The 13,891-nt window shown below is 47.2% G+C and overlaps 1 protein-coding gene across 1 annotated transcript; it reads right to left on the bottom strand.

The window, feature by feature from the left end:
• Positions 1-724: 724 nt before the first annotated feature.
• ATP5MC2 (ATP synthase membrane subunit c locus 2) lies at positions 725-12,619 on the bottom strand. Its single transcript, XM_004053247.4, is given in 6 exon segments — positions 725-983; positions 4,714-4,907; positions 5,435-5,512; positions 8,126-8,195; positions 11,598-11,620; positions 11,622-12,619. Coding segments are annotated over 6 exon segments (597 nt in total). The 5' UTR covers positions 11,739-12,619; the 3' UTR covers positions 725-868.
• Positions 12,620-13,891: the final 1,272 nt, after the last annotated feature.

The raw sequence follows: 13,891 nt of genomic DNA, 5'->3' as shown, positions 1-13,891 counted from the left end.
GTGGTGCGATCTCTTTTGGCTCTTTAATGCTCTTTTGGCTGAGGGTGGATGGGAACCAGAAAATAGCTTCATGGAGGTTAAATTTAAGTCTTTAGGGATAACAAAATTCGAAAAAGAGGAAAGTGAGCAAAGATTCAGGGAAAGAAAGCAGAAATGAGCAGGGAAAGGAAAAGGCAGGAAGATATGGTAAAGACAGGAAAACATCTGAAAAATGACAGTCACTTTAGGTAGTGTATAGGACTAATAAGAGATAAAGCAGAGAAAGTTGAGGTGACTTTTTGAACCATTAACTGATAAAACCAGTCTTATGCTTAAGGAGGATTCACCTGGCAGTGGTAAGGAGAAGTAAATGCTGGAGGGAAGAGACTGGAGGCAGAAGGCCAGTTAAGAGGTTCTTGCAATAGACGAGGTGGATAACAATGAGGGCCTGAGCCAGGAGAGTGACAGTGGAAACAGAAAGCCTATTAGCCAACATTTTAAGCTAGAACTTGAAGTCGCTACTGACCCCAATCTTCCCAGGCAAGTAGCAGGCCATGCCAGGTGAAAATAATTTAAGATGTTATGCTATTTCAAATAAAGCTTTCCTGAAACAGAATTAAGAAAAAGTGAGCTCAGCCAAATCCATGTTGAGTTTAGCACCATCACTACCCTTCGGGCCTTGAACTCTCACCAAGGCACTCAGCCAACTGTGGAAAAGAAATATACACAGGAGACTCAAGAAACATCTTATTAATACAGTATTTATTTGTCTTTTCTCTGTCAAACCCTGAGCCAACCACGTTCCCCAGGCTGCCTGGGGAGGTATAGGAAAAGGAACACACAGGGCCAACCAGACGCGGGAGAACTATGGGAGGTGGAGACGGCTGCTTCACATGGCGAAGAGGATGAGAAAGGCTACCATCAGACAAAAGAGCCCCATGGCCTCCGAGAGGGCAAAGCCCAGAATGGCGTAGGAGAAGAGCTGTTGCTTCAGAGAAGGGTTCCTGGTAGAAGGAGGAGAGAAAAGACTGAATTTCTAGTTCACACAAAGAAAAGGATAAATATCTAAGATGGGCTCAGGGAGAATTCCCCTCTTCAAGATTATCTTACATAATAAAGAAGCTTTTAGGGTAACACCATCACGCCCAAATTCTTGCCCTGATTCCCCAAAGGCTCTATAGGAACTGAATGAAGGGGGAGCAGGCAATCTAAAATCCTGTAACATGGCCCAGGTATAATCATGACCTTCACTAATGGTTCACTCATCTCATTACCACAAATTAAGACCTCTTGGCCTAGACACTTAATATCCAGGGCCCAAATAGGATGGAAGAGGCATCCAGAGTGGAAGGGTCTATCTAGAGCAGTGTTTTCAAACTTTAAGCAGAACTCCAATATAGTAAACATCTAAAAGCCAAACTGCAATGGTACAAAAGTAGTGGGGAAATTTTAACGGCTTGGTCTCCCCTTTATTCTCTAAGACAGTCTCTGGGGCATAACCTCAGAATCCTAAGGATTTATGGAACACCGCTCTTCTAGAAGACAAGAGTAAGAGGGACAGATTATGTTCTCTCATTTCAAATAGTCAGAAGATTTGGGGCTTTAAGAAACTACAAATGGGCTGGGTGCGGTGGCTCACCCCTGTAATCCCAGCACTTTGGGAGGCCAAGGCAGGCGGATCACTTGAAGCCAGAAGTTGGAGACCAGCCTGGCCAACATGGTGAAACCCCGTCTCTACTAAAAATACAAAAATTAGGCCAGGCGCGGTGGCTCACGCCTGTAATCCCAGCACTTTGGGAGGCCGAGATGAGTAGATCGCTTGAGGTCAGGAGTTCGAGACCAGCCTGGCCAACCTGGTGAAACCCTGTCCCTACCAAAAATACAAAAATTGCTGGGCGCAGTGGCTCACGCCTGTAATCCCAGCACTTTGGGAGGCCGAAGTGGGCAGATCACAAGGTCAGGAAATCGAGGCCATCCTAGCTAATACGGTGAAACCCCGTCTCTACTAAAAATACAAAAAATTAGCCGGGCGTGTTGGCAGGCGCTTGTAGTCCCAGCTACTCAGGAGGCTGAGGCAGGAGAACGGCGTGAACCCGGGAGGCGGAGGATGCAGTGATCCAAGACCGCAGCCACTGCACTCCAGCCTGGGCGACAGAGCAAGACTCTGTCTCAAAAAAAAAAAAAAAAAAAAAAAAAGAAAAAGAAAAAAAATACAAAAATTAGCTGGGGGTAGCGGTGCGTACCTGTAATCCCAGCTACTTGGGAGGCTGAGGCAAGAGAATTGCTTGAACCTGAGAGGCAGAGGTTGCAGTGAGCTGAGATTACACAGTTGCACTCCAGCCTGGGTGACAGAGCCAGACTCTGTCTCAAAAAAATAAAATAAAAATAAAAAATAAAAAATTAGCCGGGCGTGGTGGTGGGCACCTGTAATCCCAGCTACTTGGGAGGCTGAGGCAGGAGAATCATTTGAACCCGGGAGGCAGAGATTGCAGTGGGCTGAGATTGTGCCACTGCACTTCAGTCTGGGAGACAGCGAGACTCCGTCTCAAAAAAAAAAAAAAAAAAGAAGTTACAAATGGTCTATGGGGTTTATGAGTTGAAGTAGTATGGATAAAGGACTCCCAGTGTTGAAGGCCCATATATAATCTGTATTTCCCTTACTCTGATACCTCCAGAAGTCTTGATGGGTAAGGTAAATCGACACCAACATTTAACAGAATAGTGAATAAAGCAGCAGTCAGACTTCTTGTTTAATACAAATTCTTAAAAAGAACTCATTTCCCAAAAGACATTAAGAGAACTTCCTGGTCTCTAGAGGATTAATTTGGTTTTAACTTTGAGTTATCCAGAGCTGGGAGTACTAAACAGTCCCAGGCGTCAGAAACCAGGGGCTGGCTGCAATGCCAGTTTTCCCAGGAGTGACAGAGGGAAATTCCCAGAGATAGGAAAAAATAGCAGTAAAGCCACTATGTTCACTGAGTCTCTAGAACAGGGAAGGTAAACTTTTTCTGTAAAGGGCCACATTGTAAATAATTTTAGGTTTTGTGGGCTGCATATAGTCTCTTTTGCTTTAAAACAAAAATGAAGCCTTTTAAAAATGCGAAACTATTTTTTTTTTTTTGAGATGGAGTTTCACTCTTTTGCCCAGGCTGGAGTGCAGTGGCGTGATCTCTACTCACTGCAACCTCTGCCTCCAGGGTTCAAGTGATTTTCCTGCCTCAGCCTCCTGAGTAGCTGGGATTACAGGCATCTGCCACCACGCCTGGCTAATTTTTGTATTTTTAGTAGAGAAGGGGTTTCACCACGTTGGCCAGGCTAGTCTTGAACTCCTGACCTCGTGATCCGCCCGCCTCGGCCTCCCAAAGTGCTGGGATTATAGGCGTAAGGCACCACACCCAGCCATAAAATTATTTTTAGCTCAATCATACAAAACCTGGCTATGGCCCAGATTTGGCCCTTAGGCCTTAGTTTGCCAATACGTGCTCTAGACCAAAGCTGTTCATGAAACTTTCTTCAATGACACAATGATATAAACATTCTAATACATACATACATATATATATATCATACATATATATATATATATATTTTTTTTTTTTTTGATAGTCTCACTCTGTTGCCCAGACTGGAATGCAGTGGCACCATCTTGGCTCACTGTAACCTCTGTCTCCCGGGTTCAAGCAATTCTCCTGTCTCATCCTCCCGAGTAGCTGGGAATACAGTCGCCCACCACAACGCCTGGCTAATTTTTGTATTTTTAGCAGAGACAGGGTTTCACCATATTGACCAGGCTGGTCTTAAACTCCTGACGTCAGGTGATCCACTCGCCTTGACCTCCCAAAGTGCAGGATTACAGGCATGAACCACCTCACCCAGCCTGTATTTGTTTTTTTCTTTTTTTTTTTCCAAAGTCTCACTCTGTCACCTAGGCTGGAGTACAGTGGCATGATCTCGGCTCACAGCTCACTGCAACCTCCACCTCCCGGGTTCAAGCGATTCTTCTGCCTCAGCCTCCTGAATAGCTGGGATTATAGGTGCACGCCCCCCACACCCAGCTAATTTTTGTATTTTTAGTAGAGATGGGGTTTCGCCATGTTGGCCAGGCTGGTCTCGAACTCCTGACCTCAAGTGATTCACCTGCCCTGGCCTCCCAAAGTGTTGGGATTAGTGAGCCACTGTGCCCAGCCAAACATTCTATATTTGCATTGTTGAATATGGTAGCCTCTAGCCACATCTGGCTACTAGCACTCGAAATATGGTTAGCGTGAATGAAGAACTGAAAACCGAAACTATGTATTTTTAATTAATTAAAACTAAAATTCAGGTCAAGCGCGGGGGCTCATGCCTGTAATCCTGGCAGTTAGGGAGGCCGAGGCAGGTGGATCACTTGAGGTCAGGAGTTTGAGACCAGCCTGGCCAACATGGCGAAACCCCATCTCTACTAAAACCACAAAAATTAGGTGGGCGTCATTGTGTGTGCCTGTAATCCCAGCTACTTGGGAGGCTGAGGCACAAGAATCGCTCGAACCCAGAGGCAGAGGTGACAGTGAGCTGAGATTGCGTCACTGCACTCCAGCCTGGGCAACAGAGCGTTACTGTCTCAAAATAAACAAACAAACAAACAACATGTAGCTAGTGGCTACAGTGTGGGATAGTATAATTCTAGACCCCCAAATATTTTCTGACCTTTGGAAAGCATATCAGATAACCAGTGGAGGGTCCAACTTATCTTACCTGGCATAACCAATGATGAGGCTCCCAAACACAGTTCCAATCCCAGCCCCAGAACCAGCCACCCCAACTGTGGCAGCCCCAGCTCCAATGAACTTGGCTGCTGTGTCGATGTCCCTTGAAATGGCGCTGGTTTGGAAGCTGCGGCTAGAGACAAGTGAGGTAAGGGGACGTGAGACTGCCAAGCTGCTGAGGCTCTGTGAAAAAGAGGCAGGTAGAAGGTAAAGTTTTTTGCTTTGGTAACTTTTGTACCATTTAAAACACTTTAAGCTGCCAAATCCCATTGTTTCTCCCACAAACAGAAAATTGTTTAACGCCCTAAAATGCTGGCAAGTAGAACCTTTTAACGTAGGATGTAGACTTCAAATGCCTTTAAGATTCAGGTGTGGTCAAGTGTAAGACTGAGGCCCTAGTCTATTCTTGCTGCCCCAAGGAGATCATCTTCCTAGGACTAAATGCTTCCACCTGAAGTCAGTAGACTAGGCCAAGTAATACCAGTTAGCAGCAGTGCACAGGGGCATGTGCTGCCAGTGGCAAAAGCTGGAGCACTATAGCATACAGCATATTAAGTGTCCTCCATCTCCACCTAAAGCCCATGGCCTTGGCCATTCATGAATTTTAGCCTGTGATGACTGTCCTCAGCATTCTACCTCCTGGTTCTGGCAGGTAACCCTCCCCACCCATCACCCCCAAAACCACAGTCCCAACTCCACTGGTAAGGTACCTCATCTGTCAGTATCTCCGGTCGTTTCAGCACCACTGCAGATAGCGGACGGCTCAGCAGCTGTGAGGTGCTCTTGACCTAGCAGGAATGACATACAGGGGCAGGAAGGTCAAGGAAGACTGGAGAGGAGTTTCAGAACTATGCCACGTTGTTACATCATCAGACAAGATTTTCTTTCCTCTGATGGCCTTTCCATCTTCACATGTACATTAGAATTTTGGATCATTCTTCCTTTTAGCAAAGTCTAAATTAAAGAACCACACCATTTCTCTTGCTTCTCAGACTTTGCTTTAAGGAAAGAAAGTCTACTTCCTTTGGGCCATAAGGGAGCATCCAACCTTGCTATATCCTTTTATAGCTCTTGAGAACGAGAAGAAATCTAAGCCTCAGAAGCATCTGCCTCACTCAACAAGGGAAATATATACAGATGCTCCTCAACTTACCATAGGGTTATGTGCCAATAAATCCATCATACTTTGAAACATCATTTAATACTGCTAACCTACCAAACACCATAGTCTGGCCTTCAATGTGCTCAAAAAGCTTACACTAGCTTACATTAGCTTACAGTTAGGTGAAATCACCTAGCAACACAGTACGCTGTAGAGTACTGGCTGTTTACCCCTGTGATTGGGCAGGTGACTGGGAGCTGTGGGTTCCTGCTGAGTATTGCAACAGAGTATTGTACCACACATTGCTAGCTTGGGAAAAGATAAAGATTCCTAATTCGAAGTATGGTTTCTTTCTTTCTTTCTTTCTTTTTTTTTGAGACGGAGTCTTGCTGTATCGCCAGGCTGGAATGCAGTGGCGTGATCTCGGCTCGCTACAACCTCCACCTCCCAGGTTCAAGCAATTCTCCTGCCTCAGCCTCCCAAGTAGCTGGGACTACAGGCGCCCGCAACCACGCCCAGCTAATTTTTGTATTTTTAGTAGAGACAGGTTTTCACCATATTGGCCAGGCTGGTTTTGAATTCCTGACCTCAGGTGATCCACCCACCTCAGCCTCCCAAGGTGCTGGGATTGCAGGCATGAGCCACCACGCCCAGCCCGAAGTATGGTTTCTAATGAATGCATATCATTTTTGCATCATCATAAAGTTTAAAAAAAAAAAATCTTAAGTCAAATCATCTAAAGTTGGGGGCCTTCTCTATGGGTAATGGTCCGCCCACAAGAAACAAGCCAGTAACTTTCCCTGAACACATCCTTTTGGAAAATAGGAACAAAGATTCATGCTCAAAATTCACCTCCTTCTGGTAGCTTTTTCTGACTAACCCCAAGCCAGTGACACCAAAACAGACACATGGTGATTAATAGCCAGGGCTTTAGGCATCAGATAAAGTGAGATTCAAATCTTAATTCTATTATCAGCAGTGTACTCTCAGGATAAGTCACTTAAACCTTTCTAAGCCTGTATTCTCATTTATGAAATCAAAATATCATCTCTTGGGGTTGAAGAGTAAATGAGATTATGTATACCAATTAGTAAACTCAAGGCACATGGTAAATGCTCAATAAATGGTACTCCTTTTTATTTGTGAATGAACCAACCGCCTCCTCTAGCTACTATTTTAAAAATTTCTTCCATACTGTTGTTTCTGAGTCAAATACTTTTCCAATGTGTATTTATGTAAATTTTAGCTTCCTATCCAAATTTAAGTCCCAGAATGAACTCCTTAGCTATGGCTAACTCAGGACAAGATCCTACACACAGTGCATACTCAGTCCAAGTTATGTAATCTACTTATATTTACCACTCTGGATGGCCAGCTTACACGACATATAGTTTCAGGAGTAGGAATAACTTGATCTTGGTCTAGATTCTCATCTCTATTCTTCTCCTAAGATGGCTGGGTAAGAATTAACTGGGCACAGCCAGGCGCGGTGGCTCATGCCTATAATATCAGCAATTTAGGAGGCCGAGGACGGCGGATCACCTGAGGTCAGGAGTTCAAGACCAGCCTGACCAACATGGAGAAACCCTGTCTCTACTCGGATCACGAGGTCAGGAGTTTGAGACCAGCCCGGCCAACATGGTGTAACCCCATCTCTACTAAAAATACAAAAATTAGCTGGGTATGGTGGCAGATGCCTGTAACCCCAGCTACTTGGGAGTCTGAGGCAGGAGAACTGCTTGAACCCGGGAGGCGGAGGTTGTGGTGGATCGCGCCATTGCAGCCTGGGCAACAAGAGCAAAACTCTGTCTCAAAAAAAAAAAAAAAAATTAACTGGCCGCCAAGGGATATGGGGCAGGAGAGTATCTAGCAAGCATTCACTCTATCCTGTTAGGCAATCATAGCAGAGGGCCTTCCCTCCCCAAGAATCTTTCTTACTTATTTACTTATTTATTTATTTTTTGAGACAGAGTCTTGCTCTGACGCCCAGGCTGGAGTGCAGTGGTGCGATCTTGGCTCACTGCAACCTCTACCTCCTGGGTTCAAGCTATTCTGTTGCCTCAGCCTCCTGAGTAGCTGGGATTACAGGCGCCCGCCGCCATGCCCAACTGGTTTTCGTTTTTTTAGTAGAGATGGGGTTTCGCCATGTTGGCCAGACTGGTTTCGAACTCCTGGCCTCAAGTGATCTGCCCGCCTGGACCTCCTCTCCCCCAGCCTTGCTGTGAAGAACAAGGTCTGATGGAAAGAGAGAGACAAGATGTCTCTCCTTTAAAACTCTCCCAGAAAAGCAGGTACTCACCAAGGAGGGAGTGGAGACGAACTTGGAGCAGGCGAACATTTTCAGGGGGTGAGGAGCTGTGGCAGGAGAGCTGGAATTACAGAAGCAGTATTGTAAACGCTCCTTATTCACTAAACTACATCCTTATTAGCAGAAAAGGGGCCCTAGAAAGCTTAACTGGCCCAGAAAACAGTGACTGACCTTAAGTCATTGGCAGAAATAGAATTAAAACCCTGAAGTCATGACTTCTTCCAGAAACCCCACACAGCTCCCAAGATTTCCTTATAATGAAGTGACTTCCCCTGGTCTGAACAAGTGAACACTTGGGTTCAGGTAAGACCTGTTACCCATTTCCATAGCTTCATGATTTGCAGTTGCCACAGGAATTTTCCCAGAGTGTCTTTTGCCTAAGTTTTCCTTAGTTTTTATTCAAAAGGAACCCTTCTCAAGACTTCATCATCTGGACCTTTAAAAGTTGTCCTTTAGGCTGGGCACATGGTTCACACCTGTAATCCCAGCACTTTGGGAGGCCGAGGCAGGTGGATCACGAGGTCAGGAGTTCGAGACCAGCCTGACCAACATGGTGAAACCCCATCTCTACTAAAAATACAAAAATTAGCCAGGTGTGGTAGCACGCGCCTGTAATCCCACTCAGGAGGCTGAGGCAGGAGAATTGCTTGAACCCAGGAGGCGGAGGTTGCACTGAGCCGAGACCACGCCACTGCACTCCAGCCTGGGTGACAGAGCAAGACCCCATCTCAAAACAAACAAACAAACAAAAAGTTGCCCTTTAGAGTCTTTGTAGTTTTGGGAGATATTTGTTGAAGGCCAAGACACTGGAAGGTCTCCAACAATCTCTTTGCTGATCCCTGGAAGTATCTGATTCCTGAAAATACTTCAATTTCCTGTATTAATAAGATGAGGAAGATCAAGGAGGAACTCTGTTATTAGTCTATCCAAAAGGTATTAGTGGCTGGGCGCAGTGGCTCACACCTGTAATCCTGGCACTTTAGGAGGCTGAGGCGGGTGGATCACGAGGTCAGGAGTTTGAGACCAGGCTGACCAACATGGAGAAACCCCGTCTCTACTGAAAATACAAAATTAGTCGGGCATGGTGGTGCATGCCTGTAATCCCGGCTACTCAGGAGGCTGAGGCAGGAGAATTGCTTGAATCCGGGAGGCAGAGGCTGCAGTGAGCCAAGATTGCGCCATTGTACTCCAGCCTGGGAAACAAGAGGGAAACTCTGTCTCAAAAAAAAAAAAAAAAAAAAAAAGTATTAAATTGTGTCTCCCCAAGATCTAAAGAAGATCTGACACCCTATAGATATCTAAGTTGGTAGAAGTGAACTTACCTGAAACAGAAGGTGAGTTAAAAACCTAAAGGCAGGGTTTCTCCAAGTGAAGTGAGAAGCCCACCTGAACCAGAATTATCTGGGTGGTGTACGTATTAAAAAATGCAGATTCTTGGGAGCAACTTGGACCTTCCTGGTCAAGATCTCTGGGGGAGCTAGGTTCAGTGGCTCATTCCTGTAATCCCAACACTGAGAAGCTGGGGCGGAAAGATAACTTGAAGCCAGGAGTTTGAGACCAGCCTGGGCAAACATCAAGACCTCATCTCTACAAAACATAAAATTAGCCAGGTGAGGTGGAAGTGCACCTGTAGTCCCAGCTACTCCAGAAGCTGAGGCAGGAGGACTGCTTGAGCCCAGGAGCTGGAGGCTTCAGTGAGCTATGATCACGCCACTGTACTCTAGTATGGGCAACAACGTGAAACCCCATCTATAAACAAACAAAAAAGATCTCTGGGAATAAGGCTCAAGTGCCCTGTATTTCAAACAAGTTTCCCAGATGATTATTAGATATACTTAACGCAAGAGCGTGACCCTAAACCCAGTCTTGACACTGTGGTAGTGGTAGAGGATAGACTTGAACTTGGATCTTTTAAGTTACATGCTTTCTAATATGTCACAGGCTGAAATACTCAGTGAATGCTTAGGGCTATTAAATGCCACTTCATTAAATGAACTGAACTCAGATTGTCCCAGGTTAAAACACTTCTGAATCCAAGATCTTAATTGCTCTTAATTTATTTTTTGCCCAGGCTAGTGTGGAACTCCTGGCATCAAAAGATCTTCCCACCTTGGCCTCCCAGTGTTGGGATTACAGGTGTGAGCCACCACACCCAGCCTTAATTACTTTTAAGTTAATGGATGTCTTCAACTCTTGTCCTATCTAGAACTCTGATTTTTGCCTATATGTAACTCTAACCCAATTTTGCTGCCGTACTATTCAGGTTTTCTTGGGTCAAAATCCAATAGTTCTTTAAGGCTTTTAGAAAAAGAAGGGGTGGTTTTTTTCTAAGGGAATTATACCTTATTATCATCTTTGTAAAATGCAGCTCTTAGGGGGATTAAGTATGTTCATTTACAAATTAACATACATAAAGAGTTTAATGTGGTGCTGGCATATAATAAACCCACAACAAGGGGTGGCAATTAAGTGATCCCACCATTGGCTATCTAACCATGGCAACTCTGCAATTGTTAGCCTACAACTTGGGCAAAGGCACTATCCAGAATCAGGACTCCAAAATCATCACGGGCTTTTTCCTCAGTGTAGATGAGTCACAGGGGTAGTAACTTAACTATTCCTTTCCTTAAACCTTCTTTTCCTTGTAACAGCAGAATCTGGGGAGGTTAATTAATCCTTGACAGGAAAGCTGGCAGGCAGGGTCTCATGCTGGCCCCACTAGCTTGGCCTTACCCCACCTTTCTGGGCCTGCTGCCTCAACAGAAACCCTCATCTCTAGCCCACCATTTGTGACTTTTCCAACTTCACCAGCGTACAGGGATGCGAGAAAGATACTGGTAAATAACTAGTGATTCCAAAGCAACCAGCCTCTCTCTTCTGCCTTAGCTATCCCAAGCCACAACCTAACGGGAGGCGATGTTTTGGCTTTTTTTCCCACTTCTACCATGTTCAAGGTTTACTTTTTAAATTGAGGGGTGCTGACTAGAGGGATTGGTGACTTTAGACGATCCACTATCTCCATTGCTCGGAGCACCTGAGGTCCTGGGGTCGAGAGTCTGGAGATTTCAGAATAAAGAAGGCACAAGTCCGGATGAGAAGAGAAAGCAGAGATAGGAGGCGAGAGCCTGGGGGTTGTCACAATCTGAAAGGGCCAGAGGGCGAGAAAAGCGTGTCTGCAGGGACTGGGTGGAACAGATGAAAAGCAGCACTCCAGGATCTAACTTTGGCCAGCTCCAAGGTATCCTCCCCCTACGAGACATCCAAGATGGCGCCAGGCCCGCGCGGTTGGAGGTCACCGGCACGCGGAAGAGCCAGCTCTAAGGCTAAGGGATAGCGGGAGCCAGAAAGGGCGAGAGGACCAGGGTGGGAGCACGCAAGGTAAGCGCCTCAAAGCATCCGCGCAAGGTGAGGTGTCCCGCGCGCGTGCGCGGCGCACAGAGGGCTCTAGGTCCCAAGGCCTTACCTGCTCCCACTGCAGAGAAGACAAGAGAGGGGCGGAGCAGCGGGAAGAGCGAAAGGAAGGCTCAACGCATGCGTGACCCGGGCCAACGAGTCGCTCAGCCACGGATAGAGTGATTGCAACATACAGGATCAGCTCAGGCATCACAGCGCCGCCTGCCAGGGCTGTGGCGGTATCCGGCCGGTTGCTCCACCTGGCGTTCGAGAGGAGAAACTACAGGGAGCGCCGACTGCAGAAATGAGGCCAACTCCACGGAGTAAGCCGATCCGTAACGTGGCCTGCGGTTTGGTCTGTACCGCGTTTGGGGTCTCGGACTTGCGTCCCCTTTCCGAGCATGCGCAGTCGTCACACTGCCAAAACAAAACTCCTACTCAGAATTCAGTGTTAACATACGGTCGGGATTGGGGTTCAGTGCCTAAAATGCAGCAGGAGGAAGATCTTGGGAGTCCTGCTTTCTGTCGCGCCGGGACCCTGGCATCACTGGATGGCAAACCGGCTCAATGGGCGAATAGTCAGCAAAATGCTGCAGCTGCTTCTGGTGGCTTCGCCCTTTCCCCCACTCCCCGTTTCCTCCTTTCCATTCCGGTGATAAACCATGAGAGAAGCAGCATCAGCGAGCCAGAAGATAGGGTTAAATATGATCCGAATCTCTCTTTCCTGGCTCCTGGGACAGTCTAGGAATAACGGGCACCTGCGACCCGCTGTAAGGTTGCGAGGTCACTCCAGGCTTGCCCGAGCCTCTGCTCAGGTTTCAACTACGCGAGTTGGGATAAGCAGCGCCCCCCCCCTCCCGCCCCCATGCTCTCCTGAACGTGGGTTTTCTCTCCCCTTTCGCTCGCCCTTCCCCTGATGGAAGGAGGTGGGGGAGGCTTCCTGGCCCTCATCTTTCCTAGGCCTCCTTGTCTCCCAGACAGGACCTGCCCTGCCCTTTGGAACAGGGCGACAAGGCCTATCCAGTTCCAAACCCCTGCCGTCCCTGCATCGTGCTTGAACGCAGCACGAGAAAGACGGGAAAAACTCACCAAACCCCATAAAAAATAAAAAATTAAAAGAAAGCCGCGGCTGTAAATAAAGGCAAATCCGCCACCCTCTGAAGGGCCGTTTGTCCTCCCCTCCTTGGCCCCGTCCTTCCCGCCGCCCCCTCCCGGCTCCCGGGCCCCGCGGCGCCCCGGCCCCGAGCTCCTCCATTTAATCGGATTTGGGAGAAGGGGAGGATAAATCACGGCAGCAGCTTTACGGTCCCGGAGGAGAGGCGAGCCGCAGACAGGCACACCCCGGCCGGCGATAAAAACCGCCGCTGAAAGCCCACGGAGCAATTTCCCGGGACCCCGAGCGACGCCATTACAGGAATGTAATTTTGCCCGGATGAGGCCCCGAGTTTAATTATCCTCGCGGAGGAATTTCAATGCGGCCAATCCATCTTGCAGGCGGGCGGCAGAGGGATTTATATGGGCCCGTTATTTCACACCGATCCTCCATCTGCATTTTTATGGCCCTGAGCTCCTGAAAGGGAGGGGAAGAAGTGGGGAGAAATAGGAGAAGCGGGCGAGAAGAGGAGGGTGGTAGACTGCCTGTCTTTCCTAAATTCGCGTTTCCAGCTCCATCAGGATTCTTACAGGTTCCTCTGAAATCCCCAAATCTCCAGTTTTAGTTGTTGATTGCGCCCCGAGCGGGCAGGTACGTGGGAAAGGGAACTGGGATCTTTGGGAATCAATCAACAGGTATTTATCAAGTACCAAGTGGTGCCAGGCACTGTGGAGATGCTGTTAGGAGAAAGACAGGCTAGCAAAGACACAAATTTATCCCCTGAGGTCTCCAGACATCTCCATTCCCACCAAAACGGAATTCTTTTAAGCTGTCAGCTTCACATCCTCAGTGGCAGAGAAAGTCCACAGTTCTTAGGAGCCACCACCCCCAAACGGCTGTTGCAGCTGTTGCGACAATTTAGACACTCAGATATGGCTAACAATCCCAGAGGAGGATCAGAGAAGGGGCCTGGGAGGAAGCTAAAGCTGGCTCTTTCCAAAAGTTGTTACAGCCTGCGATGTTTAACACTCCCTTGCCCTCATAGAATGGGTTCTGCGTTCAGACAAATCTGGGTTCCCAAATCGCTGTGTGATCTTGAGCTAGCTGTTTAACCCCCTCTAAATCTATTTCCTCCTATGTAAATTGGGAAGAATAATAGTACTTATCACACAGCCAATATTGGGATAATACATATGAAGCTTTTAGCAAGGTACTTGGTACCCAGTAAGAGTTCAGTAATTGCTAGCATCAAAATCATCATTGTCACCACC

Source organism: Gorilla gorilla, chromosome 10, assembly GCF_029281585.2.
Source record: "Gorilla gorilla gorilla isolate KB3781 chromosome 10, NHGRI_mGorGor1-v2.1_pri, whole genome shotgun sequence".
Lineage (NCBI taxonomy): Eukaryota > Metazoa > Chordata > Mammalia > Primates > Hominidae > Gorilla > Gorilla gorilla.
This window is presented reverse-complemented; position numbering and strand designations above follow the sequence as displayed.